Below are 20,992 nucleotides of genomic sequence, written 5' to 3'. Positions count from 1 at the left end.
TGAAGGTTATGTGACAAGGGGACATACTGATTATTAATAATAATAGCTTTTGATGGAATTAACCAGAAGCAGAATCAAAAGAGTTTTCCAAGGATGAAGTACTTGAGAACAAGCAATGAATGTCATTTGTAACCTAATGTTACCAATTTTCTATGTACAAAGTAGCTAGTAACTTACTTATACTGAGTATTTGAGAACATGTTGATTAACATTGTTGGTAATTACAGAGACTGAAGTAAATGATTAAAGTATTAAAATTCCTTAAGAAGCCAGATCACAGAATAATTTAGTCTCTGTATTACTGTAACACAATTACAATTTCTGATAGCAATAGAGTGACATATTTGTTTTTGGTACTGAAACTGGCTTATTTGCTGTTGTGTAAACTCATAAAGATCTCAATGGAAAAGGATTTGAATACCCAACACAAACAAAAACTTTTTGCTATCAAATAGTTCTCAATTCTAGCATTTAAATACTCCCATCATTAGTTGTCCTTACTTTGGATTAAGCCTAGTATTTGTAATAAAATGTTCTTACTCAACTACACTTTACCAACCTTTAATATGCAGTTTATTTTATTAACGTAATCTAACATTTTCAGTCAATTAACTGACCAAAAACCTTAGATTACGTTAATAAAATATACTGCATATTAAAAGTTGGTAAACTGTAGTTATTATTGTAAGTGCAGTTCGAGAAGAATATTCTTATTTATTTAAAAGTGATTTTACTAAATACATCAGGTAAAAAAGAGGAAAATTCTAAAACTGATTCAAAACAGAAATCTGTTAAACTAAAAAAATATCTAGGACTGTGTGATTCCAGTTTACAGAGGTTTTACTGTACAAAAATGTCTACGTTATTTTATATATAGCCTTAAATATTTTATTGTCTATTCACATAGAGAATGTTAAATCCTGAGATATGTTCCACTATACTTTTCACATATGCAAAATGTAATGAGTGGAATTGACATGCACGTTTAATCTATGATATATTGTCATATGTTTAAGCAGCTGTCCATTAATTACACATACAGTTTAATGGAAGGAAGGGGTTTACTAAAAGTACATTATTGCATGCAATATGGAGGTAGAAGGGTCAAAAATTGCTTCAAAACTGTACATGTGATTAATGGATAGTTTCTAAGGAAAGAATAACAGCCAAAAACTTCTAGATTTAAAAAAATAATTTTACATTGCTGATTTAATTGATTTTAGAATTAGTTATTAGAGATGGAGTTAACATCTTACAGAAACTCATAATAATACATAATGTACATAATTATATAATATATTGAATTTAAATTATTAATAAATTATTTCATAGGTATCCTGTATTATTTTCTCTGAATAATGGAAAATTGGGATCTGTATTTGCTTTACCACAAGATCCAATATATTCAGTTAACATCAAGAGAGGCATCATCTCTGGATTTTCTCTTTCCAAATCTGCAGATGGGAAAGAAAGAGTAAGATAAATTCTAATAAACTTATACATATAATAAGTTTTGGCATTTAAAGATATAAATTAGTTTATAATATTATATCCTATAATCTTATTTTATGTCTTTAATGAACAAGATATTAATCAATACTCATATCAGCAACTAGTATTGCATTTGTTGTTTTCATTTCCTGCATATTGAGTTGAGCAAGATTTATAAGCACTGAAAATCTCATCTTAAAATTAACAAACAATCTGCCTGATTTTTATTGGGCTATTTTAATCCTAATTAATAATCTGAAACAAAATTTGGTAAATTATTTGGTAATTCTAATATGGATGTTGTTATATATATATATCCCAGCCAGTGCTGTCTTATCCATTAGGAACTTAAGGCACAGCACCTAAGGCCTATGAAAAATTAAGGGATTATGAAGGTAAAAATTGAGAGAATAGAAGTTATGGGAATTAAAATAAAACATTGAATTTTTGCTCAGTCAGTTTATTTTATGTAGACTTTTCTGCACTTTTTGCATGAAAAACCTTTAATAATTTCCTCAACTAGTAACTGTTTTAATATTTTACTTTCTACAGAAAGTACAAGTAAATATGATAATTTTGTTTCAGACAAATTAGTTCTTGAATAATTTTTAATGTGATTTAATGTTGAAAAAGATCATTCTCCTTCAGAATTTGATCCTAAGATAGACATGTACAGTACAGTACATTCTGAGAGCAATATTTGTATTAGAAAAGCAGGAAGCTGGAAACTAAATTCTGCTCCTTTGCAGAAACAATAATTCTTTTACTGTTTTGCATCCAAAAATAATTTAATAAGATAAAAGAAAAAGGTTATATTTAAAAAATTAAAAAGTGCCTAGGGCCTACGAAAAGTTTATTGCAGCTCTGGTCCCAGCTTAAATCTATAGCAGAATTTTCCCAAGATATTCATCAAGGACTCAATCTAATCAGGATTCCAAATAGTCTACAACAGGGGTGGCCAACTTTTGTGTACATAAGATCTACTTTTTATCTTAAAAATGTGTCGCGATCGACTTGTTGTCGTAGGCATAGTCTAAGTGGCGAGGGGGGGTGTGAAATACATACTATGTTTATACACTGTGTTTCAGTACGAGGTGTACTCCCGCAAGCTATGGGTAGACAAGGAAAATATATGTTCAAAACTATTTTTTATTTTTTAAATCACTTATTAAGTTTTCAAGATATAGGCTCATAAAGAAAATAAATTTCCAGATCCAACTTTTGATATTTGCAGTTACAAGTTCATTCCATACAGGCGGCACCTAAAAAAAATCGATTTTTCGACACTTTCAAGATAGATTTTTATTAACTTAAAATATAATTTAATTTTTTTTTACCAATTGCAATGTATAAATTGTTGTACTATTTGTTCGTAAACTTGAAAAAGTTGTTATAAAACTGCACAGTACGGCTGATAATTTGATTATAAGATTTTACTTTCGCGATTTTTTTTTGGGCGAGGAAAATTTATCATGGAAGAATGATATAAGATTTTTAGACTTATTTTTTGCTAATCTATCAATAGCTCGCGGGAGTGCTCTTTGTACTGAAACACCCTGTATATCTACCTACGTAAAAAACAACGTAATTATTTAACGGGCCAAAAAACTCACGTCCAGGGGAATTAAAACAACATGAGTAATTATTAATAATATTTATTAATTCAAATTAGCTACTGATGAAGACAGATTTAGAATTTATTTTATTACGTTACATTAATGGGAGGACTGAGTTTGCACGTCTTTTACCAAGGAAACATAATTAGGTTATATCCTGACAAAGATAATAATGATTCTTCAGTATGGGAATCAGTCAGGACAGAATGTTTAGTCTTCGTTAACTTTAAGTATGAAAATGCCAATTCACACAGGTATGTAGTTTTGAAACAGGAATAAATATATCTGCTACATTTGGTGATACTGGGATATTTTTCTCAATTGACGTATTTCCAAAAATCCAAAAATATAGAGGTTTGTTGCCGAAAACGCTCACTTATCAAGTAAATAGATAGGTAAGAAAAGCCATAATTTAATTTAAAACATAAAGAACAGGTACTTACATTTTAAACAAATGAAAAATTGAAACTCAACGTTGTCACCGTGGATAAATAATATTAATAATAATAATATTGTTAATACTAAAGAAAAGAAGCTACCGCATGACAATATCAAATATTCAAGCTAAATGACTGTGTTTTCTACGAGTCCAGTCATAACTGCATGCATATTGTTGCTTTTGCGCGTGTAACTGAACGCACACGTTGCGTTCAGTTACAAGTGTAACACATTAAGTCAAAGACATCGCGAGCGATCGACCAAAATTGGCATCGCGATCGACTTGTTGGCCACCCCTGGTCTACAACATTCACTGATCTGGACTTAATGTCCATACCAAATTTGGTTGAGATTAGTTAAGTGGTTTTGGAGGAGTTTATTTAAATTCAAAGATATTTAAGCATAAAGAAATGAACTTATCTCACTCAGCTCAGTAATAGTTAAATAATTGATATACAGTAATCTGTCTATAATGTAGTGATTAATAAATACCAGTATATCAATAATTCTCAAAAACAAATTCTTTTTACTAGAATATTAATATTATCATCTTAACTTAATCAAGAATATTATTCTAAACAGTGAAACAACTCAATGTCACCACAATTATACCAACAAACCATTATTTAAAAATAATGGTTTGTTTGTAATTAAATAATAAATCAAGGTTTACTGTACTTAAATTATAAATCTTGATTTTTATTTTGCCATGTTGTTTTCAGAAAGCTTTACTTTTCCATCTTCACGGCCTGTACAATATATAATATTTATAAAACATATCTTTTAAATAAATGATTTTAAATATTTAACTGTTTAATTCTACTAACTGCTTCTAAAATACAGAAACAGAATTAAACATGATTGAATTTTTATTTAATTCATAACTGTATTTGCATTTATCTATATATGAACAATGGCATTGATATTTTTAATAATTGAAACAATAATATCTTTTGTTTCCCTGCTTTTATCTAGCATACTTCAAATAAATTAACAATATAAATATTAGTAATTAAATGTATTTCACTTTTTTTTAATGAAAACAGTAGAAAAAATTGTTAGTGAGCAATTATTTATTGTGACATTGTCACAATGCCAGGCTCTACTTTTTAATGATCTCTTAATTTAAAAAAAGTCATAAAACTTAATTCAGACCAGAAGTTCTATAGTTAATCAAGTCTTCAGCCTTTAAGTTTTCCATATTTGGTCTTGACTTTAGTAGTGTCTTGCTCCTATACATTATACTTCATCTGATAACAATTGAGTCATGCTATCTAACTCTGTTTTCAAGAAAATTTTGAATTGAAATCACAGGACTTCTGGTCCAGACTGGATATTTGTATATAGTTAATCAGGGCCTCCAGCCCCTAAGCTTTTCATATCTGGTCTTGATTTTTATCTATCTAATTCCATTCTTGAGATTGACAAAGGATAGACAGCAGAAATGTATAGGTCTGCAATTTGAAAATTACAGCCCAATTATATTAAATTTTATCATCAGGTGATTGTGTATCTCTTGATGATTGGCTTGGTTCCCCAAAATACTAGAGTGAGTTCCAATAAAACAGATTTTATATTATATTTAAGTGAATTTGGGGTTATTGTAACTGTTTATAAGATTACATTTTTTAATTAGATTAATTAAATTTTTAATAATTTATAATAGAAACTTATTAATTGTTTCAATTTTAAGATATACTTTTTAAAAAAATTTTTTAAATTTATTGAAAACATTTATTACAGACATATGTGTTACGTCATACTTTTTATTTTAAAAAGTAATAATGATAAAACTATTACAAATGTCATATGTTTAAATAATTTAATAAATAAGTTAAAATAAATGTATTTCACTTTTCTGATATTTGACAGTTTAATTATTTAAAATTTCTAATTTGATTTGTAAAATATAAAGACACATATATACTCATTTCTTAATTTATAAATTTCCAAATCTTAAAAAACTTTAAGTTAAAAACCAAGTAGAAAAAACTACTCTTTAAAATCCGACTTCGAGTGAGTTAAAAACAAATAAACAGAAACGAAAAGATGCTATACTTTTTTCATAATTTTATTGGTTCTATTCCCCAAATGCATTTCGCCAAGCCTCATCAGTGGGTAGTTGAGTTTTGGTAACCTCCGTTCCTTTTATGCCGGATGATGTTTTCCCAGCATGCATCTATCTGCATACCGTCATTCAGATTGATTAAATTTGCATATTCTTTTATACAAAAATGTTCTATTATTCTACGTTTTAAACAATCTTCTTCTTTATAAAGTATTTTTATATTATTTCTGTCTATGTTACAAAAATTATTTTTATGATGTAGGTACGACGGCAATTCTTCTCTTTTTAATCTTATTGCTGCCTCGTGCTCTTTTAAACGTACTTCTAACTTCCTTCCGGTTTCTCCGACGTAAGACTTCGTTTGTGGACAAGTACAAGATAATTTATAAATTACACCTGCAACATCAAGTTTGTTTAACATATTGGCATCATCTTTGTTTATGACATTAACTATATTCAACAATTTGTTCTTTTGTTTTGCCACGATACATATAGAATACTGTTTAAAAATTAATTTATATCTCTCATAAAGTTTATGTACATATGGAAATTTAACATATATAATATTATCAATATGATTCTTTACATTATATCTGTAATTTACAAATTGATTGTACCACTTACATAATAAATTCTTTGGATAATCATTCAATAAATATTTTTTAAAAAGTTGTTTTATTTCTTTATCTATGTCTTCTTGTAAGGATGTCCTGTTCACTATTTTTTTAAGGTCCATAGTAAAGACGTTTTTTTTAATTTCTACGGGACAATATGATTTGTAATTAATAGTCTTTTTTGTATTACATAATTTTTCGTACTTACGGAATAGCAATCGGTTTTCCTTTCTCAATATAGTAATATCCAAGTAATTTAATTCCTGATTTTGTTCTTCTTCACTGGTGAACTCTAAGTTGTTACTCAAACTGTTTGCATAGCTTTCAATATCTTGAGATGAAGTTATTTGTGAGTCATATATAATCAATATATCATCAACGTAACGTGCGTAGTATTCTATACCTGGAGCCTGTGATATTTTTTCATCAATCGGTATCATGCAGATATCAGCCAGTTTTGGTCCGACAACCGATCCCATCGAGATTCCGTTCTTTTGTCGGTAAAAGTCTGTGTAAATTTTTCACAGACTCACTCGAAGTCGGATTTTAAAGAGTAGTTTTTTCTACTTGGTTTTTAACTTAAAGTTTTTTAAGATTTGAAAATTTTACCGATCCCATTGGCTTTTTAAATTATTTGATTAGTTTTATAAATTTCTTGATTTTTTTTATATAAGCAATATATTTTAATAAAATATAGAGAATTAATTACAAATAATATATTTTAATGTTTGTTTTAAAACTTACTAGACTCAAAGAGATGTTCACGGCAACTGTCCCAGGCAAACACATTCGATTAGTGATCAGAAATACAGTTCACACAAAATCATAAACAGGTGTCAATTCCCAAGCAAACCAAATTGGAAACTGTCTCCATTTTCATTTTTTTGGAATACTGTGAGTTTATATTTTGAAATTTTTATTTAACTTTGGAGTAATAAAATATGAATTTATTGTAATCATTCTGTTTTATTAAGAATATCATAATATATATTAAATTAGATTATTAATTTAAATTTTAAAAAAAGTTATATTTATTCAAAATTTATGTTTTAGAGTTTTGCTCAAGTTTTAATTAGATCCAGTGTTGATTGTGATTATGATGTTAATTCAGGCCAAATGAAATTAGAAAAAGTCTCTTGCCATGAAAAGCACATTCTTCTCCCACATTCATCTAAAAATACTGAAGTTTCAGTGCAAGCCAATATAAAGTATGAATCTTAAAAATAAATAATGTAAATGATAAATTTTTGATAAACTATACATGATTAAATTAAAAAGAATTTAAAAGCTTTTTAAATTTTATATATTTGAAGCAAAGTATTCATTTGTATTTAATATTTCAGATATCATCTTACATTAGAATCAGCAAAATCAGCATTATTTAAACAAAGATATCAACTTAATGAGATGAGAGCTACTGGAATAGAAATGGAGTATGAAAAAATTGAAGAACCAACAACACAGCCTCCAGATTTTCTACAAAATGCACAAGATATTTTGTCAAATTTAGTATTATTTAGTCAAGAGGAGGTACAAATAAGATCTGTAGGCCTCTTCAATGAGCTTCTGTATCTTGTGAGACAATCAACAGATTTAATACCTTTCATTGATTCAGTGACTGCTTGTAATTTTATCAAAGATGTACCAAAATGCAATAAAGTACAAAAAGTATGATTCCTAAATATTTATAATTTTAACAAATTAACCTTCTTACTTTTCTATAAAAATTTTTATAATTTTAAAATTATATAATCTTTTGTGTACTTTTTTATTTAAAGCAATTAGCACTGCAATTTCTTAAAGATGTCATATCACAATGCAATACAGGACCTTGCATGAAAGGATTTAGACATCTAGTTGTTCGGGATCAAATATCTCGAATGTATTTGAATTTAGTTCTTATTTCATTGACAAATATGCCTATTCCAAATCCAACTTATATTGAAGAAATTTTGGTAAGTAATCAAAACTTTAAAATGCTTTATTAATCTCATATTTCAAAATTATATTCATTATTTAATAACTGATATCAACATTTGTAATTATTGTTTATAATGAAATTATTAAATTATTTGATTTATTCTTACATTATCTGTGAGCATTGAATAAAAAATTCAATACTGAGAAAGAAGAGAATCTAAATTTATGCTTAATAAATTGCAGTTTATTTCCTTTAAAATTAATGGTCATTTTCAAATTGATTATTTTATTTGATTACAGATATCGTATATTAATTTTTAAATTTGTAAATTATTATAGAATATGTACATATATTTTTTATCATCTCATTTATATATATAAAATGTAAAATTTGCATGTATGTTTTAATTGTTTTATTATTAATTATACATATCATAAACAATTATCTAAATTAATTAAATTCATTTATAAAATGTTATAAAATGGCTTACAGGAAAATAATTTATTTAATAATAATAATTAAAAATAATTTTTTAGGCAATCTGTAAACATACAGAAATGAAACTGTGCTGGTTAACTCTTGGAACTGCAATCTACAAATATAACCAGGAACATTCTGAAGTAATATTATTTTACTTAATTACTATGTTCTTTAGTTTATCATTTAAATTTAAATATATTTTTATTCATTTACCCTTGCAACCATTGTATATTGCTTTTGATATAAACTGTTTCAAGTTTTTTTTGTAATTTTGGAATTGATTCATATCATTTCTAATATCTGCATATCTTGCTATTGTTGCTTTTATTCATACTGTATATAAATTTTAATTTTGTTTTTATGGATATTTAAAATAAATAACTTCATTGAAACAAAGTTTATTGTACACAAATTTGAAAAGTTTATAGATGTAAATGATTTATGCTTGATCAACAATGCATAATCAATTAAAGGCTATCATAACATAAATCAAAAATTGATATGAATATAATTAAGAGTTAATACTATAATTCTTAATACAAATAAGAGTTATAATTTTTGAAACAAATAAATATCAATTTTCTAATTTTTATTGAAATTTGGAATTTTTTAATATAAATAATAGGAATATACAAAAATATTATTTTTTCATTGTTAAAATTAGTTCATATGTAAAAAAGTTGAAATACATAATTTAATGAGAAATACTGATGAGAAAAAAAAAATGAAAATTGTTGCAATATTCTTTTTTTTTATTATAGATTCCTCAAGCTGTATCAGATGCAGTTAGTTATTTAACATCATATATCAGTGATGATTGCAATGTAGAAGATGTAACATTCCCATCAGATTACACAACAGCTGACAAAAATGAATATCTTCTTACAGTTATAAAGGTAAGAATGAACTAGCCACTGTAGTTAATCTGCAGAATTAAGGTATAAAAATATATAAAGTTTGAAAACATTTAGATTTATGTATAAGACATAAACTATTACTAGTTGGCCTGTGGAAAAAATTTTTAGTCCAGGATTGGTGCTGGCTTAAAAGAGATACAAAATTAAATTTATTTATCTATTTTTGAAACAACCCCTATATTTTTTTTCTCACATAGAAAACCTAAATAAATGTCCATAGAGACCATTTTACACAATGTTAGAATTAGAAACAAACAAACAAAGAAAATTAATAAATAAGGCAAAATGTATCTGGAAAAATTCAACAAATATAAAGTAAGCACAATGTCCAATAATTTGTCACAGCCAGTCACAGATAATCTCCCAAAGCAGAAAAGTCACACTGAACTAATAGCAAATATAACAGAACAATGAAGCACTGTCCCATAAAAATATAAACACAAAATTTATAAAAATCTTCCTTTAACATTGCCAAAATCTGAATATCCTTATTTGTTTCAAAAGGCCATTCGCAATTAAATAATTGCCTCAAGATATGCAAAACCCTTGCATAATTATCTATATTAAATGCTTACTTTCAGGTAGCCAACTGTTTAACTTTTCCAACGAAGGAACATTTTTGTCCTGGTGAACAAAAACCTTGACATAAGCAATAGTTCTAATAAATACAGATATTTTTCTAACTCTAATGTAGTGTGGTCATCCCACCATGTTTCAAGAAAGAAAAAAAAGTGTATCATAGTCTTGAATATAAGACCAAAACAACAAAGATTTATTAAGCACACCAGTATAGTTCCAAACTAGTGGGTTAACAGGTAGTTTTTACTCATCTTATTTCTAAATTCAAAAAACTACAGAAAATAAGTTTAGGTCTCTCTGGTTCTCTCTTCACCTGTCTAAACATGGCTAAAATCAATTTTGAGAGCATTTTTAAATATATCTAAAACAACAGAGCAAGTCAGATTCGTATTCGATAATAAGGATCTGACTTGCTCTGTTGCCATGAGACTCTTTAACACCTGAATAATAATAGTAATATTTCATCTGCTGAAACACACCAACTGCAAAAATTGCTTTTAATTGAGATTCAGAATTGTTCACAATATCGTCTAAAGATCCTAAACCATAGTTGCCATCCTTTTCCAGGTTTTCAATGCACATATCTGAATCAGCCAAATTCTTATCTATATTAAACACCTACGCTTGGATACACTCTAGAAAATCATTCAAATTAAAGTTCAAATTACAATTCATTTTAATTAATGCAGCCGTACTGTCCTTTACTTCAAATTCTCCTTTCAATCCTAACAACTGCTCAATCCTAATATTTTCAAAATTAATTAATTTTCAATCTTAATAATGCTTTCACTTTTCTCCCATCAGAATCTAACAGAGAATCTCCCAGTGAAAAAGTTTTCCATTTAGAAGCTGTAAATTCTGCATATATGGAAAAATGCAAAAAGTGTAAATCAAGTACAATGTGCAGTAATCCATCACAGCCAGTCACAGATAATCTCCCAAATAACCTGAATTAAAAATTAAGAGACAAATCAAAGATAATTCTTAAGTTAAAATAAAGATAACACATAAGACTAAGAATAAACTATCTCATTTTATCAAAGATAAATTTAAATTATTTGAATTAAAGGTTATTTTTATAATTAAAACATACATTAACTACTATTTCATCTTAATAGTAATAAAATTAATGTTATTGAAAAATATGATTTTCTGTGTTTGGTTTTTAATAAATTGTATTTATTTTATGTAATTGATTTTTTTAAATTTTAATAACAATATATTGTTCATACTTACAAATTACAGTCATATGAACAATTTAATAATTAAATTATTTTAAAAGTTTTTATATGATTTTTAAAAACTTTGTAATGAATTATATAATATTACAGTGAAAGATGAGCAATAATAATATTTTAGTTATTATAATAATAATTTATTATTTATATTTAGACAATTGGAAACATTGGTGATACTGCCAGAGTTGCTCATAATACAGTTGTTAAGCAATTATATTCTTGTGCAGCTGGTAAAGAAACATCATTAGAAGTATCTGTGGCTGCTATTAAAGTAAGAATTTTATTATTATTGGAAGTAATTCAGAATTTCAATTTTTTTTTAATTTTTGTATCAAATTAATTATGTTATATCTTAAATGATTTGAAATTTGTAATTCATATTTACTTATAACAAGTTAATAACACTTAGTTTTAATTTGTAAAATTTGTTTTAGAAATTGATCAAATTCAGATAAAAGAAATATTAGTAAACACCTGAAAAAATAATAATAGATTAATAATGTTGATGGCTATTGTAGTTATTGAAGTTTTGAATATTAGATAGTATTCTTTTTTTAAAAATCTTTATATAGTACAAAGGGCTTAGCAAAACTGAGTAGAATTCCAAATAATATTTAAAAACAAAAATAGTTCTTTGATTGCTATTGTAAATTGATTACAGTTTGTTACAAATTAGTAAAATAAAATAAAAAATAATAATAATAATAATAAAATTTTATTTTATAATTTTAATTTTTATCAATATCAGTTACTAATAATCTCATTTAAAGGTAGAAAATGTTTATTATAATATTTATAATAAACATTTTCTACTTTTAATGTTTATTATTTTAAAATAATATTATAATAAATATTAATAAAATAATAATTTATGTTAATTTCACAAAAACACATTTAATGAATTTTTAAATGAATAAATAACTAAAAATATCTAAAAAATAAAAAACATTTTATAATTTATTTTTATCAGAATTGTTCTCTTTTATCAATTAAATAAAGCGTCTGAAAATTCAATATATCAAGAATTAAAAAAAACATTTATGATTGTTTTAATTAATACCAATAGAATTTGCAAAATTTACAAAAAATGTTCTTGCATTTGATAAGATAGCAGTGACACTTGATGATAGGGAAGCTGTACCAGCCCCAGATAGAATCATTGGAAGTGTTATACGATATTTTAGTGTGTAGCATCCATGAACTAAACTGTGTGAGGTTGGTGCTCTGTAAAACACATGCATGAATGCATATAATCTGGTTGCTTTACACGATTCAAATATTTTCGCTGTGGAAGCTGTACCATATTCAACAATACAGCACTTCTATTGGGAGTATGCATATACGAATTTATATTTGAATATACAATAGGAATCTTATCATTGTTTTTTACATGTGTAGAAATTTGTAATAAAATACATAATGTGATTATAATAAAATATTAATTTTAATTAATTCAAAGTACATTAAAATATGAAAATAATGAACATAAATAATGAACATAAACATAAATATGTATTTATATTTTAGAAAATACAAGGGAAGTGGTGTTTTGGCAGCTTCTATGAATGGCATGCCACTGCAAGATAGCTATTAAATCAAAAATGACAAACATTCTGAAGCTTGTATAAAAGTAGAACACCATGAAAATCAAATAAAAAAATTAATTATTTAATAATAATAATAGTTGCTTTAAGATGACAGGTTTATTTAAGACTTGTGTAATTTGGAATATCTGTATTCAAAAAGATGTCTGAATTCACATATTCTACATAAAATAAGCTAGGCAATGCCTGGGATTTTTTGCAATACATCCTCGTTTCAATTATGAATTTAGGGATTTATTTAACTCAAGCTGCTAATATTCAGCTTTAAAATAATTTTAGAAACAAGGTTAAAGCAATTTTAAAATTTGATTTATTTTTATTTTTTTTTCATTTTTGACAATATCTACATGTTGCTTAAAATAATGCTTTCACAATGATGATAAAAATTTAATTTATTATAATTTATTAATATAATATATATATTTATTATTAAAATTATAGCTACTTTTAATTCTTAGATCTTTTTTCAAAATTATCTCACTAAAACTACTTTAAAATACAGAGAATTTATTTTGTTTATAATAAACAATAGGCATCAGTGGTGTGCCGTGACATTTGATGACAGGGAAGCTGTGTTTCTGTAAGAAGCCGACTTCCAGGGGCAATCAGTTAATTGCGCGTCAGTGATGGTCTAGGACAGTGGTTCTTAACCTTTTTATAATCGCCGCCCATTAAATATTTCATAATTTTTTTGTGACCCCCATTTTTTAATAATAATTTATATTTGATAATTTGATAATTTATCTATAATAAATTGATTTTTTTATTATTGCTTTATTTTTTATATAATAAATGTAAATCATAACTTTATTATTTCATTATCTATTTAAATAACATTCAAACTTCACAATTAAACATGAAAACTCATTAATTTTTAACAGAAAATAAAATAAGAAACATGTCGATAAATCGATCCAATGTCGATGCTAAAACTAAACTAAAACTAAAACGCCCACTTGTCGTAAGGATTTTGCATATCTTTTGCAAAAATATTTAAATTTTCAAAGCCTACTATTTTTCCTAATTATTTTTAAAATTCCAAGCATTAATAGTTTCTTAAAATTGCTTTGGAATAAAAGAAGTAAATACTGCGGTGTAAGTAGCATATTTACATTTATTTCTTCTGTACTAACAAAGTTGTATGTAGGAAGAAATACAAAATAAATAAATAAAAACTAAATAGGAAAACTTTATTTTTCTTATTTCACTTTTCAGTACGATATTCGGATTATACATCAATTTTCTTTTTATTATATTCTGAAGGAAATTTTGCATAATTTGGCGGCCCCCGGCAAACTTCTTATGGACCCCAGGGGCCGCGGCCCCCCTGTTAAGAATTACTGGTCTAGGGTCCATTTGTATTCATTTGTTCGATAAGCCAGTAAAAACTGTAGACTTCTCTAAATGTATTTTTAATATCACAATTACATTCTGAATCGCTAGCCATGATATAAGGGCTAAAATTAAAAATAAATTATAAAAACTTACTCGGTGAAATAAAATGTGCGGTGGATATACATACCTGGTACAATGTATTGTTCGATTGTATTAATATACTTTTAAAGAAAATTATAATTAAAATATAGCTTTGTAAAGAAATGTACATAAAAATAACATAAAATATTCTTTACTTTTTAAATCTTAAAACAATCTACTTAGTCAAATATCTTGATACGAGTAGCTAATGGATGGAACTAGTGACGGTCCAGGTAGGTGTGTAGTGAGTGTGTGCGTGCCAAATCCCGAGGGTGCCGATACCGGTCAATGTCAAATGCCTCTTTTGTCGCATCACTAGTATATCTCAAAGGACGCCACGGGGCTGTTGTAAATTTTAAACGTTTCTCACCGTAGCTGTAAAAATCGAACTATGTTAAACTTAATAGTCATTCGTTTTCTAACTAATTCGTTTTAATACCAGGTGTACACGGAAATCAGTTTCCCACTGTACTGAGCGAGTGATTGGTTCTGTTAAGCTTTTGTTGAAGTAAAATTCTGGCTCTTTCAACAGGGTTTTATTTATGTCCCCATTCCCTAATCTCTTAATTATTTAGTCACTTCTTAAGTAGAAATAAGTCGAAACCAGTTACTTTGTACCTGAATATCTGTAGTCTTGGGAAAACAGTGGAAAGACAAATTTTTATGACAACGGATATATAAATCGTAAATTTAAGGAAAATAAATTCTAGAGCTTTTTTTTTTGTACCATTGTATGTACTGTACGTCTCATTCATTACATTTGGTTGTAAATGATGCTGCCAAAGTAACAGTTAATTTTTAACACTGTACTAGAATTGTACACGTTTTTTTTGCATCCCCTTACAGATGGGACATACTAAATCGTAATATCACCGGTTTAACATTGAAATCCGTAAGTAATATAAGATGGGAGAGCGGAATAAAGCAGAATAAATATATCAAATATTTTAATGGAGTTTTTTAAAACTCCTGTCAACTATACAGAACTATCATAAAAACGTGCCAGTAAACTCCTATCGGTTGGGTTGTTATAAATCTAGTCTAGGGTGGGCAACCCTTTTTATAACATGGGCCAGAATAAATTTTACGTTTTTTTTCGTGCCGTAGTAGTTAATTGACGCCTTCTTGTGACTCGTAATTTTTTTAGTCTGCAAATATGAAATAAATAAATAAAAAGTTAATTACTACATTTATTTCTCTTATCGTTTTCGAAAATTACAAAGAATTGGAAAAATAACTATTAATTAGTTATTTTTCCAATTTAATAATCTATTAAAGATCTCGCGGGCCGGATAGAAACTTTTCGCCAGCCGTAGCTGGCCCGCGGGTTGCTTGCCGTTGATCTAGTCTCCTCGTTATTCACATAATCGGGCGAGGGTGGCCGAATATCTAGCAGGCGGCTAACAGCCCACAACCGCTCCGGGATATAAAGTCGCGTACTCTTTACGCGTGTGTCGCTTCTACCAGCTAAACTGTGACGTTTGTGCTATGTAAAGCGCATGCGCCAATGCCTATAATCTGGCTGCTTGGAAGTTGACAGGCAGGCGGATAACAGCCCACAACCGCTCCGGGATATAAAGCTGTACTCTTTACGAGTGTGTCGCTTCTACCAGCTAAACCGGGTGAGGTTGGTGCACTGTAAACCGCATGTGCTAATGCCTATATAATCTGGCTGATTGGAGACTGACCCGGTTTCGACATTCCTTCCGCCACCGAATTATTCGACTATACAATAGCAATCTTATCGTTTTTTTTCACATGTAGTATAGAAATTTGTAAAAGATACATAATGCAGTTATAATAAAATATTAATTTTAATTAATTCAAAGTACGTTAAAATATGAAAATTTATATTTTATAAAATTCAAGGGAAAGTCATTGGAAGGTGGAATCGGCACTTCCATCGCTTCCAATGACGGCACGCCACTGATAGGCATAAAGTCTACACCTTGATATTAGTATATTACATTATAATTATCTCATCCCAATAATAATCCTTATTGGACCCAATTTAAGGGCCTCTATTTGATAAACATTAACATATTAATATTTAGATTCAATAATACTAAAGTATGATAGTAATAGAATCCAATAGTAAATAAATGCTTTTTAATAAAAATTAAAACTTCTGTAATTAGATGAATTTGAATTGAAGGAATTGAGAATAAGGAATATAAAATGCTAAAATTATTATTGATAATTATGCAGTAATTAATTTATTAATTTAATAATTAACCATTTGTTTTTAGGCAATGTACAGAATGAAACCAAACAATTACATCCACAAAAAACTTACTCATTTAATGAGAGATACTTCTCGTGCAGTAGGAGTTCGATTAGCTGCTTATGATGTGTTAGTTAATTTATTCGATGATGATGATCTAGCAAAAGAAATAGCACTTTTGTTAAGAGAAGAAAAAAGTATACAAGTAAAGTGCTACATTGCATCAGATGTCCAAATGATAGAACAAGAACATGTTGGATCAACTAAAACTGAGTACTTCTATTTATTTAATGCTAACATTTCTTTTCTTTATAGAGTAATAATGATATAATTCTTTTCTCTTAGCACTTTTGCTGATAAATTAAAAGAACATTTTAAAACAGAAGGAATTTATCTTGAAGATATTCGTTGTAGTCCTATTCATCATTCACGCTCATATCGAGACTCTTCTTTTTATGATTTCCACTTTTTACCAAAAGAAATGAGAGGCTTTGGATCAAAATATGAACATAAAGTGATATTTGAAACACTCAGTGCCTTACCATATTCTTCCACTTTTAATTATACAGTCCAACTTTTCAACAAATATTATAATCTTTTCGAAACAGGCATAACTGCAAAAAGTATGTTTATTTGTTTAGCAAACATATTCTTAATAGTAATAAAATATATTAATAAAGGTTGTTTATTGTAGATTGGGAAGAATTTGGAATTTGGATTAGAAGACAACTTTCAGATTCTAATATAAATGTTGGTCAATGGGTAATTACGAATTTTATTGAAGTTGTGAGAAAATTAGGAATAAAAGGACTCATTCCAGTAGTATCAAATTTTGGTGGTGAAGAATTATCATTTGTTTATCCTGATCAAAAAGTTGCAGATAATTTAAGAAAAGTAGTTAAACAATTTCTTGATGCTAATGTAAAACAAAAACCATCTCTAGAAATCTATTTAAAAATATTTGGTAAGTTATATTTTAAACAATATTAAATATTTTAATATTTTGCTTGAATTAATATTCAGTTTATAAATTCTGTAATTATTTTACATTTTACCTTAATCATTTAGCATTACAGTTTGTAAAAGTCATAGTAACATAGAAAACAGGCAGAAATAGCTAAATAAGATTTTTGATTTTGAAACTTATAGAAAATATTTTTCTAAGGATATTTAGGAATGAAATATTTATATTTATAATAGTTTGTTAGTTCAATAGATTATATTGATTCTAATTTCCAAATGTAACATATTGATTCTTCAATAATTTTAAAAACTTATGGTTATTAAAATCATTATATATTTCATACAATAGAAATTAGCTTTGTATTGTTTATTGAAATATTATATAAAAACATTCATAAGATTTTTAAAAAGTTCTCTGTTTAAATAGAGTATTGAAACTTCTTCATTATTATTTTTTAAACTTTTATTTTTAATAAAAATAATATAATAAAATATATAAATAAAATACAAATAAAAATAATTTATAAATGAAAGTTTATTTTAAGCATTATTTTAAGTAGAGAAAATGGAATTATTACTGATTTATCATCACTTTTACTCAAAGAAAAAAAAATACATGAAATTTTACTTTCAAACAGAACTAATATTCAGTTCAAAAGTAAATGAATTTCAGATATTGATATCATTGGTATAGTTTTGAATAAAGAAATTAAATAAAATAAAATAGCTGAATTCTCTCTATTGCAAATTAGTTTTCATAATTTTTCAAAACAATTTTTTCTTGGCAATACTGTACATGTATTTTTTTTTAAAGTAAATTTTTTTTTTTTTTAACCTTTTAGTTTCTGACTGCTTGAAGTCTGTCTAAAAATTGGTTATTAATATACTCTCTTCCAGTTTTATGTTAACCCCATTTTATCTGTAATAATTAATTATTCAGATATGGGATATGGGTATGATTCCACTTTTAAGATTATTTTAGTTTTTTTCTTTTCTAATACTACAGTAGAGAACCGAAAATCGGAATCAATTGGGGACTGGGGTTGTTCAGATTAGTCATTTGTTCAGATAACCGATTATGTACGAAAAAATATATTAACTTGTCTGATGTTCAAATTTTTCTCCATTGCATGTCACTTCGTGTTGAATTTTTCTCCGTTGCATGTCGCTTTGTGTTGAATTTTCATCGATTTTAAGCCTAACGAAAATTTTTATAATAATAATCGAGGCTATCATATCGTTAAAAATTATTTCTGCATTTTGTACAAACAAAATAAATATATTGAAGAATATAAAAACATGAAAATTATACTTTAGAAGTAAATTTAGTATCAAAAACGTTCGATTCAGCACGACACAGTCCGACTGAAAATCGTTCCGATTACCGGCGATTCCGATTGCCGGGGTTCTGATTTACGAGTCTCTACTGTATATTTTTTTAAATGTTCTGTTCTTTTATTTCTTTAGTATATTTGTTAAACTAATCTTAACCAATTACTTCATTTTATTTATTGAATTCTGTATCATTATATATTTCATATTATCATTTATTAACAATTATTGACCTTTCAACTGTTTCTATAATAATTTATTATAAATTGATAATTTTTTTTTTTTTAAATTAATAAATAATAATTATTATGCAAATTATTGTTATTTTCAGTTTCCTGTGAATTCTTTTTTCAATTTATATTTTAATTCTATGTACACTTGTATAAGTACATGTGTGTATGTGTGTAAAATCCAGTCGTATCTATTTAAATATAAGTAAATCAAAATTTTTTGTCAAATTTTTTCCAATTCATTTGATTCATTCTTAATTTAGTTAAATTGTCAAATTCTGACTTATATTCAAAGATACGAAAATTTGGAAATTCAAATTCAGTTGTGTATTTTGTATTTTTGTAAGATTTTTTTTATTTATTAAGAAATTGATTACATCATAGCATTGATGTGTATTAAACAAAACATGGCATAAGATATTGATAAGGATAACAAAGTAAAATATTCTTTAATGTAAAATTGTCGGAATAGGATTTAAAATTCATATATAGTAGAGCATCGATTATCCAAATTAATTGGGGACTGGAGTTGTTCGGAAAATCAATTTTTTGGATAACCGATTATGTACGAATAACTATATTAACCTATCCCACGTTGAAAATCCTGGCACATCATTAAGTAGCCTCTCATGGTCACACCAGTGCTGCCAGCTAAAACACACACAACAACAAAATAATATTGGAGTAGCCCAAGACATAGCCAAAGATTAAATTTGCCAACTGGAAAGTTTTCGGTTAATTGACGTTTCGGTTGATCGACATTCAGATAATTGATGCTCTACTGTAATTTTAATTAGTCATGTCTTCATATACAATGATAAACACTAATCTGTTTTGTAATACTATTTTATTTATAATGAGAATTCTGTTTCTTTTACACAATTAATTTTCTTTAGAATTTGCACATTATTGCTTTTAAAAAACAATATATATATAGTGTTTTTTTGTATTTAAAACATGTAAAATTTACTTAAAATGCCACCTATAGATTTCCTTCCTTTCTAAAGGAATTTATAGATGTGCCATGCTTTAAGGGACTTTTGCTTTACGGAACTTTGCTAATACGGCACTTATCAATTCTATTTAGAGTTGCCTCCCAGCAATCATTGGATTGGCTTGACTAGCAATTTTAGATGAAAGCCAGTCGATGGCAAAACGGTTTAAAATAGAAACAAAATTTATATATAATTTTATTTATATTTTAATTGAAAAAATATTATGTAAAATTATTTTTATTATTCAGTAAGTTTACTTAGTTTACTTGTAATGATAAAATGACTTTATAATTATGAAAGTTTTTATCATTATTCTTAGATGGTGCTATAGTATACAAAGTTTTCAAACACAGTTTACATGATTCTAAGTAAAAAATACTTGTTTATGCTAAATCAACTGCCATTTTGACTTTTAGAAATTGGTTTTTGAAGATGAGTCAGTCTAGAATTCATCTGATTCTTTTTCCCCTGAAAAAATTGCTAATATATCAAATTTTAATGTCAAATTTAGTGTGATTTTATTGTCTGTTCATTTTAATTTATTAATTAAAATTTGCTAAAATGTTTAATTTCAGCATCAGATTAAATGTGATTAGATGTTCTTTAAATTATTCATCAAATTTTAAATATTGTTCTTCTTATTTACTTTCCAGTCATCACAACAGCCAACAAAGTCAGTTTCCAAAGGGAGCAACTTTAATTCTGTTCATGTTTATTAATTTCAGTACTTGCTTTGCTCTTAAGATTTTTTCAGTATTTTTTTTTTATATATAATTTCTATTTTTGCATATTTTTTTATACCTAGC

The 20,992-nt window shown here is 26.7% G+C and overlaps 1 protein-coding gene across 1 annotated transcript in view; it reads left to right on the top strand.

The window, feature by feature from the left end:
* The window catches only part of LOC136987426 (uncharacterized), a 77,512-nt gene that overhangs the window by 9,805 nt on the left and 46,715 nt on the right, over window positions 1-20,992 (top strand). The window contains exons 5-15 of the mRNA XM_067285161.1: window positions 1,333-1,474; window positions 6,975-7,121; window positions 7,281-7,435; window positions 7,571-7,895; window positions 8,006-8,182; window positions 8,685-8,768; window positions 9,390-9,524; window positions 11,517-11,633; window positions 16,692-16,939; window positions 17,012-17,289; window positions 17,361-17,630. Coding sequence (XP_067141262.1) covers window positions 1,333-1,474; window positions 6,975-7,121; window positions 7,281-7,435; window positions 7,571-7,895; window positions 8,006-8,182; window positions 8,685-8,768; window positions 9,390-9,524; window positions 11,517-11,633; window positions 16,692-16,939; window positions 17,012-17,289; window positions 17,361-17,630 — 2,078 coding nt within the window. The remainder of the gene's footprint in view (window positions 1-1,332; window positions 1,475-6,974; window positions 7,122-7,280; window positions 7,436-7,570; window positions 7,896-8,005; window positions 8,183-8,684; window positions 8,769-9,389; window positions 9,525-11,516; window positions 11,634-16,691; window positions 16,940-17,011; window positions 17,290-17,360; window positions 17,631-20,992) is intronic.

This window comes from Centruroides vittatus, unplaced genomic scaffold, assembly GCF_030686945.1.
Source record: "Centruroides vittatus isolate TY-2023 unplaced genomic scaffold, ASM3068694v2 scaffold_2003, whole genome shotgun sequence".
NCBI classification, from domain to species: domain Eukaryota; kingdom Metazoa; phylum Arthropoda; class Arachnida; order Scorpiones; family Buthidae; genus Centruroides; species Centruroides vittatus.
The sequence above is the reverse complement of the archived record's forward strand: the minus strand, read 5'-3'. Positions and strand labels throughout refer to the sequence as shown.